General features: G+C 43.5%; 1 protein-coding gene and 1 long non-coding RNA gene across 2 annotated transcripts; one reads left to right on the top strand and one right to left on the bottom strand.

The window, feature by feature from the left end:
• Window positions 1–1314: 1314 nt before the first annotated feature.
• Window positions 1315–6146, top strand: LOC143694824 (uncharacterized). Its single transcript, XM_077183578.1, has 6 exons — window positions 1315–1483; window positions 1803–1882; window positions 2305–2419; window positions 3051–3157; window positions 3380–3494; window positions 4328–6146. Exons 1-6 carry the CDS (start codon window positions 1420–1422, stop codon window positions 4513–4515), a joined length of 669 nt encoding a protein of 222 aa, XP_077039693.1. The 5' UTR covers window positions 1315–1419; the 3' UTR covers window positions 4516–6146.
• Window positions 6147–6164: 18 nt separating this feature from the next.
• LOC143694825 (uncharacterized) lies at window positions 6165–11693 on the bottom strand. Its single transcript, XR_013183541.1, has 3 exons — window positions 11544–11693; window positions 10367–10454; window positions 6165–7116 (listed from the first exon to the last, which is right to left on the bottom strand). It is a non-coding gene; the product is annotated as an uncharacterized LOC143694825 (long non-coding RNA).
• Between the last annotated feature and the right edge of the window lie 4259 nt (window positions 11694–15952).

Raw genomic sequence — 15952 nt, 5'->3', positions numbered from 1 at the left:
TATGTCACAAACACAATTTCTATCTAGTCAAGCCAGAGGTCTCTCCACTTTTGTTATTTATGCTAATGTGCTCTGTGTTCTGTGTAAGTTGAGATAAACAGGTTTGTGTGTACCTTCTGATCTCCCAAGGACTTACCACATTAATCAGTTGGCCTCCTTGGGTACCCACCTGGGTACATTTTGGCAGGAAAATATCTTAGAAAAATATCTTAGATATCTGCATCTTTGAGAATGGGTTTAAGATTTCCCAGGGCCTGTTTTCCTAGCTGCATATTGCTTATCTTCCAAGGAGTATGGAATATGTGTGTGTCAGCCTCAGCAAGGTAAGCTGTTTGGAGCTCCAGGTCATAATGTAGTACACTACAACCAGCAGAAGTAAGTGAATGAAAAATTAATAAAAACAAACTAATAACAAAACAAGCTAATAAATAATTTTAAATTAATTAAGAAATTAAAAACTGTGTTTCATAACATGACATGAAAACAGAAAGTCCGTGCTCAACAAAAAGAAACACCCACAGACAAAAGGAACAGTTCTGCTCAGGTGGTGCCAATAGCAACCATTAATGGTTTGTTGGAGAGGAGGGGGTGTGTGTGCCCAGCTGGTTGGCAGGAGGTGAGGCTGTCCCAAAGCCTGGCTGTGTGTGTAGATGTGTGACAGGCTGTGACTCTGAACCCTGCATTGCACACATGGGTCAGGCACACCCTTAAGACAATTCGATTAATCTGCTAGTAAATGTGCAGGGTAGAAAAGGTGGAACTTTTGTGGCAATTTTGCTACCTATCCAGCTCTTCCCATAAATGGTTTTAAGCACACGAGGTTCATGACTTCATAAAAAAAAAAAAAGAAGAAAGAAATTAGTAAAACTCTGGATGCTACAGGATACAGACCATAACCCATTGGTTCAAATCTGTTGTCATTTGATGTTCTGAGCTCTCTCTTGGAGCATGACATACAAGTTAAGGCATTATTACATCTTCTTTATCAAAGTATGTGTGTTTGTGTGTGTGTGTGTGTGTGAGAGAGAGGGAGGCAAACACAGACAGATGGGAAGGTGGTGAGAGAGCCAGAGCATGCAAGAATGTGCATACACTAAACATGTTTACAGTAACCAGTTAATCTGAAAATTTCCCGGTGGAGCTGGCAGCAGCAGAGCCCGTCTGCCTCAGTGCCCTAACGAGGACATGCCCTTGGCCTCCCCAGACTGTTCTGGCAAGCTCTCCTCGTGCTTCCCAGCAAGTGGGGCAATCAATGTGTGCCTCCCCCTAATCCCTGATCCCAGCAGTGCTGGGGACTGAGCACAGGGTGAGCAGCCAGCCACACACAGGCACACAGCTCTGTGCCTGACTGCAGGGCTTTGGCTCTCAGGCACCACAAGCAACAAGAAATTAATTACCTGTGGTCTCCTGCAGAGAGAAATGCTCGGCTCCTGCCTCCCCTGGAAAACACTGTTTGTTCTAAGTTTAGCGGTTCTTCTTGCAGGTAAGATGGTCTTGAATATGAGTAACAATTGTTTAAATAGAGAGAAATGAAGATATAATATTTAGAGAAATGAAGAGCCTGCTTGGGAACCCAGCCCCGAGGGGCTCCAAACAGGTGCTCACATTGCTGTTTCCAACAAATCAATATTTGTACAGACTATTCAGAATTGAGCCCTGATCACCTCAGGTATACAAGCTGGTATTAGGACTGGGGGATAGGGTACAAGCAGGATAGAAGGACACTTCCTCTGCACAAGTGGTATTTGGGGTTGTTCATGTGTCGTGACCTAGCTAAGTACCTGCTTCTGCTTGTCTTTTAGATTTTACTGAAATCCGAGCTTTTGCCAGTCGAAGTGAATGCAGAAGTACAACCATAGATGATGTGAATGGGTTTCTCAAGGTAAGAGGTTGGCTGACCCAGGGTCTGTTCTGCACCCACTTCCTGTGCTGGTGGGCTCCTCCTGTGTGTGCCTGCCCTGGCTGGGCAAGCACAACTCATGAATTGCTTTGGCAATGTACAAAGTACACGCTGGGGAGGGGAGGCACACGCAAGAGCAGAAAAACATTAGTGTCATCTGACTTAGCACAGCTTTGCTCCTGATACTGCTAGTCCCAAAAGTGTCCTTGTAGGTGTGTTTTCCAGTTTGGCCCTGCTCCAGATACATAAAGTGGCTTGAACATAAGCAGTATAGTGAGATAAATAACAGTAGCTACCTAGAAATACATGAGCTTCTTTATTTACATATGTTCACAGATAGGTTAATTCTAAAGCTCCAAAGTCTTTCCTTTTCAACTTGGACTTTTTCTCCCCTATCTCCACAGAAATTTTCAAAATGCATGCCTGAAATCATTGCCAAGGGTGAAAAAGCTTCAGTCAATTTCCTGGCATGGACACTGCAAGAAACTCTTGATCTGCTGCGCCCTGTTCAGGAGCAATGTGAGGCCCCTCCTGAACCAGCCCCTTTGCTGGGCATTGAACAAAGGGGCAGAGCAGAAGCACAAAGAATGAACCAAGCACACAGAATGAACCAAGTGTCTGCATTTCTTTAGGAAAGGATGGGCATAATATAAAAGATGCCTCAGAAAGAGGGAGCACTGGGACTGGGGAGGCAGAGAGCACAAACAGGGAGTCCTGCTGTCCCTGCAGCCCCAGCACTGGGGCTCACAAGCAGAGCAGTCACAGGGCCAGCAGGGCAGGCTCTGCCCTCCAGCCAGAGCCTCTGTGCTGTCATGGAGCTGGCATGCCAGTCATATTTCTCCAAGAAATATTTGGATAGTTTTGGCCACAACAGCACTGAATGTCAGTGCTGTGAATGCAAATGCCACAGTGAGCTGCCTCTGAAGTGTAATGGGGCTGATCCTGTAGTCACAAGTGAGGGGAAAATTCGGTGGGTGTGGCCAAAAAAAAAGTGGGGGACAAAAAAATTGTAAACAAGCAAAAATGCTTGCTTTGATGATGTCAGCTGGTGGAGACAGGTCAATGAATTTGCTTGGGAAGAAGCTTTTATGCCCACTTTCACTCTAATATATTGTTTTCTCACTCTATTTTCTTCTTATCCACCCAAAAGTTTGCAAGCAGCTACCTCCATGCCCACGCCCAGTGGCCCCAAAAAACGGGGGGCTGGTGTGTGTGACCATTGACAACACTCAGTACTGCAAACCCATGTGCAACAAGGTAACATTCCTGCCTTATGTATTGCTGCATCTATTCCTTCCTTTACAACTGCTTATTTGGTAAAGCCTAATTCTCTTGCTCTACTTTGTTTTATATCCCTCAGGGCTGGGAGAGGTTGTAGTGTTTGTGTTTACCTGCCCTGACTCTTTCTTCCCCTTGCAGCTACCATGTCATGCCCTAAGACAGTGTTTGTTTATTTTCTTCCCACCCCTGTTTCCCAAGGGTTATGACTTCCAGTTCCTCAGGAGCAGCAGGCTGTATGAGGAGTGTGGCAATGCCACGGGGTTCTCCTGGACCACGCAGCTTGTTGGGGAAAAGGCACTGGCAGTCTGCAGCCGTGAGTGCTCCTCAGATGTGTCTGCTCATGGTTTCATCTCTTTTGTTCAAAAAAATAGGAGGAAGGAAAAGTTTCTCTTTTCATGACAGCCCTGTTATGTGTGACATTGTGAGAGTCAGTGCTGAGCTGGCAAATTGATGAGCAAGAAAATACATTAGCTATAATACTCTCATGAAGTCACTGCTATTTCAACTTGGGGCACTAAATATGGCATTTATGAAAATGTTTGTGGGAAGAAGGACCTGTTTTTTAAAAAAACAGTAAATTGGTATCACCTTAACACAAACCCCATGTTGCACAAGGGTTGTGTGACCCACTGGTCAGACAGCAATAGGACATAAAACTGTTTATCTTGCAACAATAGTTGAAGAATCTCAGCAAATTGGCCAGCACCTGTATGTACACACAATAAAGCCCCGCAGCTGGGCCCCAGCCAGCAGTGCTGCCATCTTCATGGCAGCTCTGTAAGGGACTGTAAGACTGCTCCCATTGTATCCATTGCTCAATCTGCGAGCCAAAGCAGGCTCTATGACTCTGTTGTTACTGCCCTAATTTAAAAACAAATGTGCATATAGATACACAAAAAGGCCACCCTACCTCTCCTATGCTTAATGGAAAACATTTTACTGTTGACAGTGCCTAGTTGCTAGAGCAGCTGCTAGTTGTTTTCCATGGCTTAATAAAAGCAAGCAATCATCTGGCCACTTTTATTCCAAGTTGGAGAATTTAGTTTAGAAAACTGGAATGCCAGCACATGTGCAAAGATCAGGACAAGGATAAGTTAAGTGAACTCAGCTGCTTATTTATTTATTTATATCTTTGATCTTTTCCAGCCTCTAAGGTGGCCATCAGTGGAGCTAAATCTGCCTATTTCCCCAGCAACAGCACCTGTGTGCACACGGTTGCCCTCGCCGAGGCTCAGGCAGAGCAGCTGAACATCTTCCTGCAGGAGCTGGCCGAGCGCGGCATCGACGGCTCCAGCCGGGACCCGGGGGCTGACTGTGTCACCTGTGGCCACTGACAGCAGCCTGAGCACAGCCAGCCCCTGGCTGCACTGGGGCAGCAGAACAGAGCAGTGAAATCACAGCTGGCACCTGTGAACACGCAGCTTTTGTTTTGTTAAAGGTCTGCAGATCGTAGTCGTGACCTCAGCCTTGGGGTATGGGCACATAGGCTAAATCTAATCCCGCAGCTCATGGCAAGAGTGTCAAAGAGAGAAGATCACTTTTATGGCTTTAATTTGTCTAGCTGGAATTAAGTAAGATTTTTTTAATGGATGCCTTCCTATTGGCTTAACTTCTTAAGGATGTCTGCAGACAGTGCTAACACTGATTGCTGTCAGAAATTGTCCTGTGTCAGGGGTCCTCTTTACTGAGAAGGGGCTGTACTTCCACTCACTTTTACAGCTGCCAGTTAATCACTGCTATTGCTCTAATGACCATTTGAGCTGTGTAAGTGACAAGAGTTCCTGGCTGTAGGGGTATAATACTTTATTCACTTGCTTGCTTGACTGGGGCTTAGAACAGCAGCAGAAAACCTGTCCATTGTCCATTGCCCACCTGGCACTAAGCGAAAGTGAAGATCAGAGGCAACTTTTCACTAGAGATCCAGCTTATTTGTGGAGCTGCAGATACCAAACAATGTACATGTGAATTATTGTGAAATATAAACAAGAAATTTAGATACTGCTTGCTTGGTTTTCAGTGGAATCTGTGCTTGAGGCAATATTTTAATTTTCTTCTGTTGAGCAAACAGTGAAGCTGTAGATCTGAAGACAGACTCATCTGTTTGTGTTTCCTTTCCCTTTTTTACCTTTTCCCTGTTTCTATTGATCTCTCAGACACATAGTTTTGTGGTCCATGGTGTAGAATTGACCTTTACCTCATTAATCAGATAAATGATTCAAATATATATATTTACGTACTTATATATCAGGCTCAGAATTGAGTCATTACAAGCAAAAAACCCCATAAATAACCCCAGCTGCTTTAGGGCCCAGAGACAGACAGTCATATGACAATGAGTGGAACAGATAATTACACCAGAAAAGGGTTGAGTTGGCTTCTTTGGCCGCTTATAAACCATGCAGCAGTAAATTAAGTCATTGTGTTGGAGACAAAAGTGCTGTAGTCTTAAAAACAATGAGTTTTAAATCACTGAGTTTTGGGTTTTATTTATTTATTTATGGCAAACAAATGATCTCTATCAAATGAAATTAAAATGTTTTTAAGTCTTTCCAGCCAAATCATTATCAACTGATGCTCATGTAAAATATCTAGAGTACTTTGTGGTATAATTTTTCTACTGGTGCTAAACCCCATTTTTTCCTCTCAATTTTGTTATTCTATTCTAGTGACTTTCCAAACCAACCAACAAAAGAAAAGAAAAGCCACTCATATTTTATTTCATGAGGAAATGAAGCCTGTAAACTAGCAGGAACTGTTTCATTTGTGGGTCATAAATCCTCATAGTGAGTGTGACACAGTGTGGAAGAATTAGGCTGGAAAGCTTTAATTATCATCTGTCATGAACCTGATATTAAGCTGGAGATTGGGTTGCTGGGGTGTTTTTCAAAAACTTGCAGAGAAGAAGTTTTGTTCTATTCCCATCACCTGAGTTCTTATTTATATATGAGACAGGGAGTTGACTCAATAAGCCCATATGACACAGTTAAGAACTAAAGTAAATTTAATTGTGTTATTTTCCAGAGTACATTTGCTTAATTTCATTCATGTAAATGGTTGCTGTGTGTTTGCATTAACTTCTTGTTGGTGTCTGGCCTGCCTGAGCATAGGACCATTCCTGATGCTCCTGCTCTAGTCCCAGGATGGGGTTTGTTCTGGCACTAGGGGGTTGAGGAGAGAGGAAAATTCATATAGAATGAAAGGATTTAATAGCATTTTAAACCATTATATTTCCAGATCAAACAACAGAAGCAGGGGAGGCTTATTTCTTGAAACATTCTCTGAAATGTTATTTTTTTTTAGGTTTTGCAATACAACCAGACTAAACCACTGCCTCCCCAGAGTATCCTGCATAATTTGGATAAATCCACCTGCATAAGTGTCAGTCAGCTAAAGGCTTCAGTAATATTTACAGTGTAACTATATAGAGGGAGGTTTTCCTGATATTAATTAAGGGAATACAGTGCTGCATTATCCTTACTTCTCTTCCAGTCCACTGGAACACAAGAGAAGAACTCAGTGCAGGAGCTGAGCCAGGAGCAGTAATTACAACCCAGCCAGAACACGGAAGGCAAAGTGTGGAGAACTGCAGTTCATGGCCGCAAAATCACAAAAAAAATTTCTCTTTTCATAGGAGCTTAGCAGCAAGAGACTGGCAGACCCAGTGCTCTGGGGTGGATCCCAGGTAGCGAGGGTGACCCTGAGAGGTGTTTTCAGTGTGATCCATCCTGCCAGGGCAGGGTGGGAGCAGGGCTGGCTCACACGGAGCCCTGCAGCGAGATCTGCGGCGCCCGCCTCATCCTCCAGATCACCACCGCAGCTGGGGGCAGCAGCATCAGCAAACTCATCACCAGCACTGCAGCAAAAATGACCACCAGGATTTCCCACGGGGGCAGGATTGTTTCCACCATGACTTCCTCCATGCCAGCAGTCTGAAGCTGTAAAGCAAAAAATATGCTGCATTATTTACTTGCAAATAGGAATTAATTCTGAATAGATGTGTTGGTGTCAGCCTCTTTGGTCTATTCCTTTCTCAGCCTAAAAAATAAACCCATTTCCTGGGCTGCAGACCCCAGAGGAGCTCCTGCTCTTTCTCTCTCTCTGTGTGCCTCCATAGAGCATCAGCCTGCCTTTCCCCCTTGGCTCAGCTGCAGTTGATGCTGGTGTGACACCCTATCCACCCTAAAGCACTGTTCCTTCCTTGGGTAAGCCTTTCTCTTGAAAATTTCGATTTTTAAGGCCCTCTGCTTCTACTTGGAGCATCATTACACAAAATGATTACTACACTAATATGTAGCAAAACTAAAGCTGAAAATAAAAGATTATGATGGAAAGGAGAACTGGAAACTGAACTGCCATCAGAATGCATATTTTATCTTTTTCCATGTCCAAGACTTTAGAAAGAGCAGGGTGCTTAGGAAGGAGTTAATCTGTGTTGATTCTGTTAAGTGCTAACAGGTGTGTCCTAGGGAATGCAGTGTTCAATGCAATTTCTGCCACAGGACCCACGCACCTGAAAGTCCTCAGGATGACCAGTCCTGTTCCTGGACCCACACACCTGAGAGTCCTCAGGATGACCAGTCCTGTTCCTGGACCCACACACCTGAAAGTTGTACAGTGGGTGAATAAATGAGGTGCCAGGGCCTGAAGAGGCACCTCCCCAGTCCCTTGTGCCAGTAGTGAGGAGGTTTCCTGAGGGGCTGCAGCGCTGCCTGTGCTGTGGGAATTGGGACTACAGCTCACCAGAGGAGGCCTCAGGTTTGTCCAAGCATGTGCTTTACTGGGTTTTTGTTACTAAATCCTGACCTTTATGTAAAGGTGAAGGTGGAAACTGGGTTGATAGAGTATTTATGTCTAAGGAGAGTAGAAAATTTGAATAATTTCCAGCAATTGTGTACATGACAATGTTAAAATTGCCAGTAACTCTTTTTTTTCTTCCTGTGTCTTGTAAGGAGAGTGTGTGTTACCAGTGTATGTCTAGTAACAAATCATGGTAGATTCATGATATCCTTAATGAAACCTGGCCATCCATCAGCAGATCCTGATGGAGATCTCCTTGGCTACTGTGCCATGTTCTAGTTGGATTAATCTCAAATCTTCCAAGCACAGAGGGTGCAGCTGGAGCTGCCCTAGCCCAGGGCCTGGGGCATTCTCACTGCTCCCTTCTCCCCAGAGAAGCCACATACCTGGGGCAGGAGGGTGCCTGGAGCTGGAATGCTGCCCCCAGGGCCATTCCCTGAAGTGGGCTGTGCTCTGTGTCTGTTTTCCACAGAGCAGCTCCTCCATTCTGTGTGTGTGTTCATCTGCTGCTGGGGCTGTGCTGCAGAGCCCATCAGCCTGTGTGGTATTCTCACCTTTCCTGTGGCAGCCCTGGGTGTTATTCCTCTCCTCCCACTGGCTGCTGGGTGAAGAGAGGTGTGAGGCTGTTTTTAACCTGGAGAGGGATTTTTGTTTTTGCTGAGGGAGTTTCCTTGTGCTGCTTCAGTGCTGCCTGCAGGTGCTGCACAGGGAATGTCCCAGGGTGGGGAGTGTTAAGAGGGTGCCTTAAGGAATGCAGTGTTCAGTGCAACTCCTGCCACAGGACTCACACACCTGAAAGCCATAAGGGCTGCAAGTCCTTTGCCAGAACCCACACACCTGAAAGCTATTGGCCTCCTGTCTGCTAATGTGAATGTCTTTGTTAGTTAACTCCTTTAAATAACTCAGTTTCTGACTTGCTCTGTGGCCCTTTTTTCTTGCCTTTTTCTCTGCTAATCTTGTTTCCCCCTGGCCCCTCCAAATTACACATGGACATCTTGATTTTGGAGAAGTAACAGTAGGGAAAACCTTACAAAACCCCCAGATATATTTATCCCACTATTGCATCTGGGAGGGGGAATTGCACTTCCTCAATGTCCAATGAAGAAAAGTGCAGAAGGCAGCAACACTGTAAGGAAAAAAAAAAAAGGCTTATTTGCAGTCTACAGAAATGGTGTGAAGGTTCAAGACAGCCCTCTGAATCTTACAGTAACTTTAGTTATGGTAACTTGAGAAGTTCCCTTGAGCAAGATGCTTGTGGGAGGTGGTGGCCTCCCAGTCTGTAACTTGCTCTCACTTGAGCTTCCTTTGAAAATGTATTGCATAGGGCTAAAAGATGAACTGGTATATGAATTAGCAAGCATTTATATCATTTATTTGCCTCCAAACTACAGAATTATAGCCTATCATATTATAATTTTTATTCTGTGCCTGAAAAATCACAGACCTGGTGCTGCTGGCTAAAACCTGGGAACAGAAAAACAAGTTTTAAAACTCTGGGAGTCCAGTAAATTTTTAAATGCAACCATCAAATGACAGAAGGCATTGAAGTCTGCAAGGTCTGTTTTATATCAGTGAATATTCATATTTTCTTTTGTTTCTAGGAAGTTATTCTGATTGGTAGCTAGGGCAGTTAATGTCAAAGATTTGTCTTTGTGAAATCAAGTGACAGGGCTCAGTTCTTACTTTGGTGGAGATGAATACAGTCAGATTGATAAAAAACCAAAATCAATAGTACAAAACAATTTAAAATTTATATAAAATACAAACCAATATATCTGAAATATTAAAGATTGATTACTAGTGATATCTTTATACAATTTTTAATATTTTGTTAGGTCAGGAATTCCACTAGATTCTGCTATAAATTATATGGGATAAAACCTCATGGACTGTATTGAATTTCCAGTGTCTTCTACAAACAGGTGTTTATGTGGGGAGGGGTGTATTGCCTACAGCTGGGAGCTGCTCAGTCACACACCAAGAGGGGCTCCCGTGGCTTTAGCACAACCAGAGCTGTGAAACCCTTCCCACCCTGCAGGGTGTGACCACTCTGCTCCCGGGCACACGCTTATTCCGAAGGCAGAACAAGCTGAAAGGGGTGAACCAACAACAATGAACTTGTTCTGCTTCATTTTCCACTCAGTCAGTGATATAAATATTTGCCCTTCAAGTGGGGACAACAAGTGCTCCTGGGTGCCCTGAGTGAGCTGCCAGCTTCCTGTTGGCACTCCAGGATAATTATCCAGGCTGGCCTTCTGAGGAGCTCACTGAGCTGTGCCTTGGAGCCCTGGGCCACTGCAGGAAGGGGAATGCATTCCTCTGCCACCTCCCTGCCTCTGGGCTACAAACACAGGCACCAAATGGTAGGAACAGGAAAAATTCTCAGACCTGGATGTCTGGCACAGTGATGGACGTGAAAAGAGGGTGATGATCGAGGGATAGCTACACTGCAAGTTGAAGTTGTCACTTAGAACTCCTGTAAGAACCAGAAATCAAATCAATCAGTTTGGTACCTTAGAGAAAAGGCTGCATTACAATTATGTAAAACCTTAGAAAGATCTGATAATGCTGCTTTGGTCTCTAAAGGACCAACCCTTTCAAACCAACTGTGTATAAAAACGCTCAGAATCATTAAAATATTAACAGAAATTTCACTGAATAAGTTTGTTATAAATATTTCCTTCTACAAGTTACTCAAGTATTAATTAAAATATTTCAGTGGTTATTTTTAAAAATATTTCAGCCTTTATAAGGCATGAAGCAGATTAGTCTGATTATTTTTAACTGAAATTTGTATGTATTTATCTTTCAGTGGGTAAAGACACTGCAGGATACAAATCAAGCTTAAAATCTCTTAATGTGAAAATTGGGTGCAGAAATTAAATGCATGAAACTTGGGAGAAGATTTTTTTAGAACAAAAATTATGATGAAGACAGACTATTTAATAGAAAAAACTAGCATAGCAAACTGTAGTGATTAAGCTGATCAAGCCCTTAGTATCACCTCACTTCCAAAAGTAATTGTAATCAGGAGACTACAATGAAGGTTAAAAATGCTAGAGGAGATTCTTGGTTGTTATTTAAATCACACTTTTCTGGACATACAAGTTCAGATTTTTGTATTTTGTCTAAAAAGATGGTTTTGTGCTCTCATAGATCACACATTGTGGCATATATCTATTAGGTTTCTGATTCTCGAATGTGTAGCAGCGAGGAGACACCTTCCTCTGAGTCACAGACATTTCCTGTCCTGAAATATTTCGATTTTAAACACTTTTAAATAAACTTACACAAGCTGGAGTTGTGCTTACTGTAAAAGAAGAATAAGGGATTGCCTTATGCAGTCCACTTAGAGACATAATTCTAACCATTCACCAAACTAGGAATATATAGGTGACTACATTCTTCTACTCCTCCCTGCTGAGTCCAACCTTTTACCCGAATTATAAATAATTTAGTTACCCCCCCCGTTACTTTTATAGCAAGGCCCAAAGCAGCTGAATTTGCCGAGTATTTTTGTCTTTGCCGGGCTGGCCCCGGCCGTGTCCTGTGCGCCCCTCCCTACCTGCTCGGTGCCCCGGGCTGCGGCGGCTCCGTCCGGGCGCGCTTCCCGCGCTGCCGGGGCCGCTGCGGCTGGGCAGGACGGACTGCGGGGCTGTGCCAGCCCCAGGGCAGCCTGCAGCCCTCAGCGCCCTGTTGGTGCCTCCGCCGCCGCCCGCCCAGCTCGTAAAGCGGCACAAACCTGCGCCAGGCAGCCGCTCTGCCGTGCCCGCAGCTGGCTCAGGGTCAGCGGAACGAGAGCCGGCTCCTCACCCTACGGCGCGGCCTGCCCCAGGACACAGCCACTCGGTGAAAAATGAGAACCCGTTCTTCACCAGAAAACCACTTGGGGCTTTCCTTGTAAATCATCTTATTTACTCACGAGTGAGTAATCTGATTAAGTAACTCATTCTGACTGATTATTGTGAGCAGCATGTGCAGCCTGCAGAGTATGAAGGCTGATGCCCCTCAGTTTATTGCAGATCCAAGGCATTCACACACCCAACTCTCCTCCACCTATGTATAGTCAATAGCCCACTTGCTACTTACCAGCTTAGCTTTACTTCAGTGTGAAAAATGTGTATTTTAAGATTGGCTTTTTGCAAATATTAAATATTATGTGTTGTGTTAATAATAATGCTGTATTAATTCTCTTAAGTAGTGTGTTAAATATAGTTATTGGCTTACAAAAAGAAGTTAAAATAGAAACTATGCTATGTAGGACACTTTTTTAAAAGAAAGGACTTGCAGCGAAATAGCAGCCCCAGGACACCTAAATCTTTCAGAGAAAAATAATTTATTGCCCTTTTATCAGAAGAAACGAACTTCTTCCCGCCTCGAAGGCGCTGTTTGTTAGGATTGGAGGAAGAAGTTGACGATGACCAGACAGAATCCTGTGTTTGAATGGAATTTATGCATCATGTATGAGGTGTAGGAATATGCAACAGGCAATTGCTTATAAGGGTTAATCCTCTGTTAACGGGTGTCCTTTTTCGGGCTCGTGCTGCCCAGAAAAAGGTACCCAGACGTCTGTACCTCTTTGTCTTTATTGTCTCATATTGTCCTGATTCAAATTGTCCAAATTACTATTACTCTAATTGTATTACTATTTTTATAACCTTTTTATTACTACTAAACTTTTAAAATTTTAAAAACAAGTGATTGGCATTTTTCGCATTCAATATTTGAAAATCCAGAGCTATGCTCAGGCAAACCACAATCAATAGTACAATACAATATATTGTAAATATATAAATATATAATATGTGTAAAATGCAAAACAATATATCTGAAATATTAAAGATTGATTATTAGTGATATCTTTATACAATTTTTAGTATTTTATTAGGTAAGGAATTCCACTAGATTCTGCTGTAAATGATATCAGATAAAACCACATGGACTATATTGAATTTCCAGTGTCTTCTCCAAACAGGTGTAGAAGACAGGTGTTTATGTGGGGAGGGGTTTTATTGTCTACACCTGGGAGCTGCTCAGTCACACACAAAGATACCACTGCTGCAGTATCTGTCACACACAAAGATACCACTGCTGCAGTATCTGTTACATAAAGTGCATGTAAGAACCTCTACAGAGGCTTTGCTAAGCCACCTCTGGCTCCTCTCCATGCTTCTGTGGAGGTGGCACTACCCAATCCCAGAGAAGTGGCCCTGCTGCCTGACCACACTGCTGCATCTGCCTCTTGCCTCTGGACAGGAGGAGATGTGAAGGCCAAACTGCAGCCTGCCTTAAAAACTGACCAATGAAATCTGAGGAGTGTTCTGTGCTGGAGTGGATGCATCCCAAGGGATGTGCAGAGCTTCAGATTGCAAGGATATCCCTTTAGACCTCAAAGCCACACAACCAGCAATAGGTTTTTCTGTTTCTTACAAAGCAGAAAAAAAATATTAACTAGGGTATTTTCCCATAAAAACCAGTTGTTAATAGTTTTTCACATGATTGATATTTTTATAGATTCAAAGCAATTTTTTAAACAATTCTTGGCATGGGGATGGGTGGAATAATTTATTAATGTTTTTAACTATACAAGGCAGAATCAGTAACACTTTTCCCTGCAGAACTTGACAAGCGACTTCCACGTCTCTCAGTATTTGACACTAATATTTCATCTTGCCAAAATCAAATTCCTTGCTAAGTTGCTTTCTGAGAAACCTGTTTATCCTGTTTTTTTACTAATTCTTCAGATTAATACAATTTTAACTTTACTTTAGCCTAGTGGTGGTACTAGTAGTCCTACAATCAGAAGTGGGAAAGTGCATGCCATGGACTGAAAATTGAACATCACAGAGTTTGGCTTGTCAGCATGCTGGGTGGTCCAGAATATCCACAAGTACTGGTAAATACAAGCCCAATAGTGGCAGTTTTTAAAAGCATGACTAATATTTAGAGTTAGGATAGGGTGGATTAAGCTTTTAAAATAAGTTCACAAATAATTCAGAAAAATAGCTTTTGAAATAAATTCTTGCTAGCCTTGGGAAATCCTGTCTTTCTACAAATCAGAGGATGTTGTACAGCCATCTCATTCAGATGTAGGAAATAAATTTGTGCCCAAATGCTGAGCCAATCTGCCTTTCAGGCCAAGACTGCTGTTTCCAGACCTGCCTGCTGCCAGCAGGGTTGTTGGAGTTGGCAGCTTCAGGCAGGGTGACAAACATTTGCTTTGAGGTTGTGTGTCCTCATCCCAGTACCTACTGAAGGTAGCTGCTTTCTTTCACACACACCTGCAAATAGCTTTAATTTTGAGATAACTCTGTGACCCCCAGGAGATTAGCAGGATAGAAGAAAAAAACTTACCATGGCTTTAAAAGGTTTGCTGATGGTGGGCTGTGTGTCCAGCTTCATTCTCAGGCTGATGTTAATCACTGTACATTTCTTAAACTTTACTGGAATGTGATGAGTGGAAAATTACTATTTGAGGTGATGCTTGCAATCCTGTTTCTTGTGCTCCTGGCAGAGTTAATTTCACAACAGGAGTCATGCAAGGCTGCAGACTGGGCAGGTGAGCTGATGCATGCAGGCAGATACTGGTGAGCTGTAAAGTGTTGGTAAGAATAGAGCTTGAAAGTGAAATAGTGCCATATGGACTCCTGAGTCCTCATTTCCCCTCTACATACCTGTTTCCACTGGGTGAACAGAGAAGTCTAGCTAGACCTTGCATGATATGGGATTGAGTAGTTCATATTTTGGCTGTGCTGTCCAGAAATAAGGCATTTGTTAACAGCTTGTAGCTCTCCTTACCTCCCAAACAGTTGCATGGATAAAAAGGACTTTGCTCACAAAAGTTTTATCTTTGCATATATTGAGATTATTTTATAGATCTTGGAAACAGGGTCCCATTTGTATGCATTGTGATGAAGGATTTAAGTACTGCTGGAGTGAATAATTGAGTCTACCTGTGGAGGTGAACCACCTGCAGGCACCAGGCTGCTCAAGCAGAAAGGTGTCTTGTTGCATTGATTTTCCTAATCCCTAAAATACAAGCAGCTTAGTTAGCAGAGAACAACAGCAAGAATGATTCACAGGCCCTGACATCAAGCAGAGGGCGGAAAGAGGCCAAGAAGACCCATTCCTTGTCAGAGAGCAGGTGGTGAGACCATGTGCCCGAAACAATCCTGTAATTGAGTTTAAGCCAGTGCAGGAATGTTGTGTATGGCAGGCTGCTGCTCTGGAATTACAGTGGTTTGCACAGTTACAAGGTCCCAAGCAGCCTCTTTGCTGGCCCCCAGGCTCACACAAGCTGTGAGCACACCTTCCCTCCCCTGTTACCTTCCACACTTTGGCTGTTCTGTCTCCCTGTCATGCAGAGGGTGAGGGGAGCTGATCTGGCTCTAGAGCTGGACGTGTCCTTGCTCAGGTTTCTGTGACCAAGCTGGGACTAACACAGTGGGAATGAGTGTGGCTCACAGTCAGGAATTTGGCTTTATGGAGGCATCCCCAGATGCTCAGCCAGCCTTTGCACCATGCCATGGAGCTGATGAAGAGCCTTCATTGCCTCATGTTGAAGTCAACTGCTCTGAAGAAAGGAAAAATCCAAATCAGACATCTCTGAGGGTGCAGCTATGCTGCACAACTGTAAATCTAAACTTGGAGAATTCTCACCTTCAGGAGATGAACAGATTCAAGCAAGAAAGCTGAGGAAGATTTCTCTTAATCCTTTAGTTTAAGCTGGATGGTGAGATGGTGAGCTGCATGAGACTGAGCAGCTTCTGCAATGCAGCTTCAGTCACTTGGCATCCTCCAGCCTTGGCCCTGTGGGAATCCCAGTGAGGGTCTGACAAGCACCTCTGTGGTGCCCAAAATTAGTTGTATCTGAATCTTATGACAATATAGCCTAAAAAAATTGGCCTGCAAATTTTCCCTAAATCACAATGGCCCAGTAATTTTCCTGTTGTCTCCCCTCTGTTTTCTTCCACA

This window comes from Agelaius phoeniceus, chromosome 9 (assembly GCF_051311805.1).
Source record: "Agelaius phoeniceus isolate bAgePho1 chromosome 9, bAgePho1.hap1, whole genome shotgun sequence".
Classification (NCBI taxonomy): Eukaryota; Metazoa; Chordata; class Aves; order Passeriformes; family Icteridae; genus Agelaius; species Agelaius phoeniceus.
The sequence above is the reverse complement of the archived record's forward strand: the minus strand, read 5'-3'. Positions and strand labels throughout refer to the sequence as shown.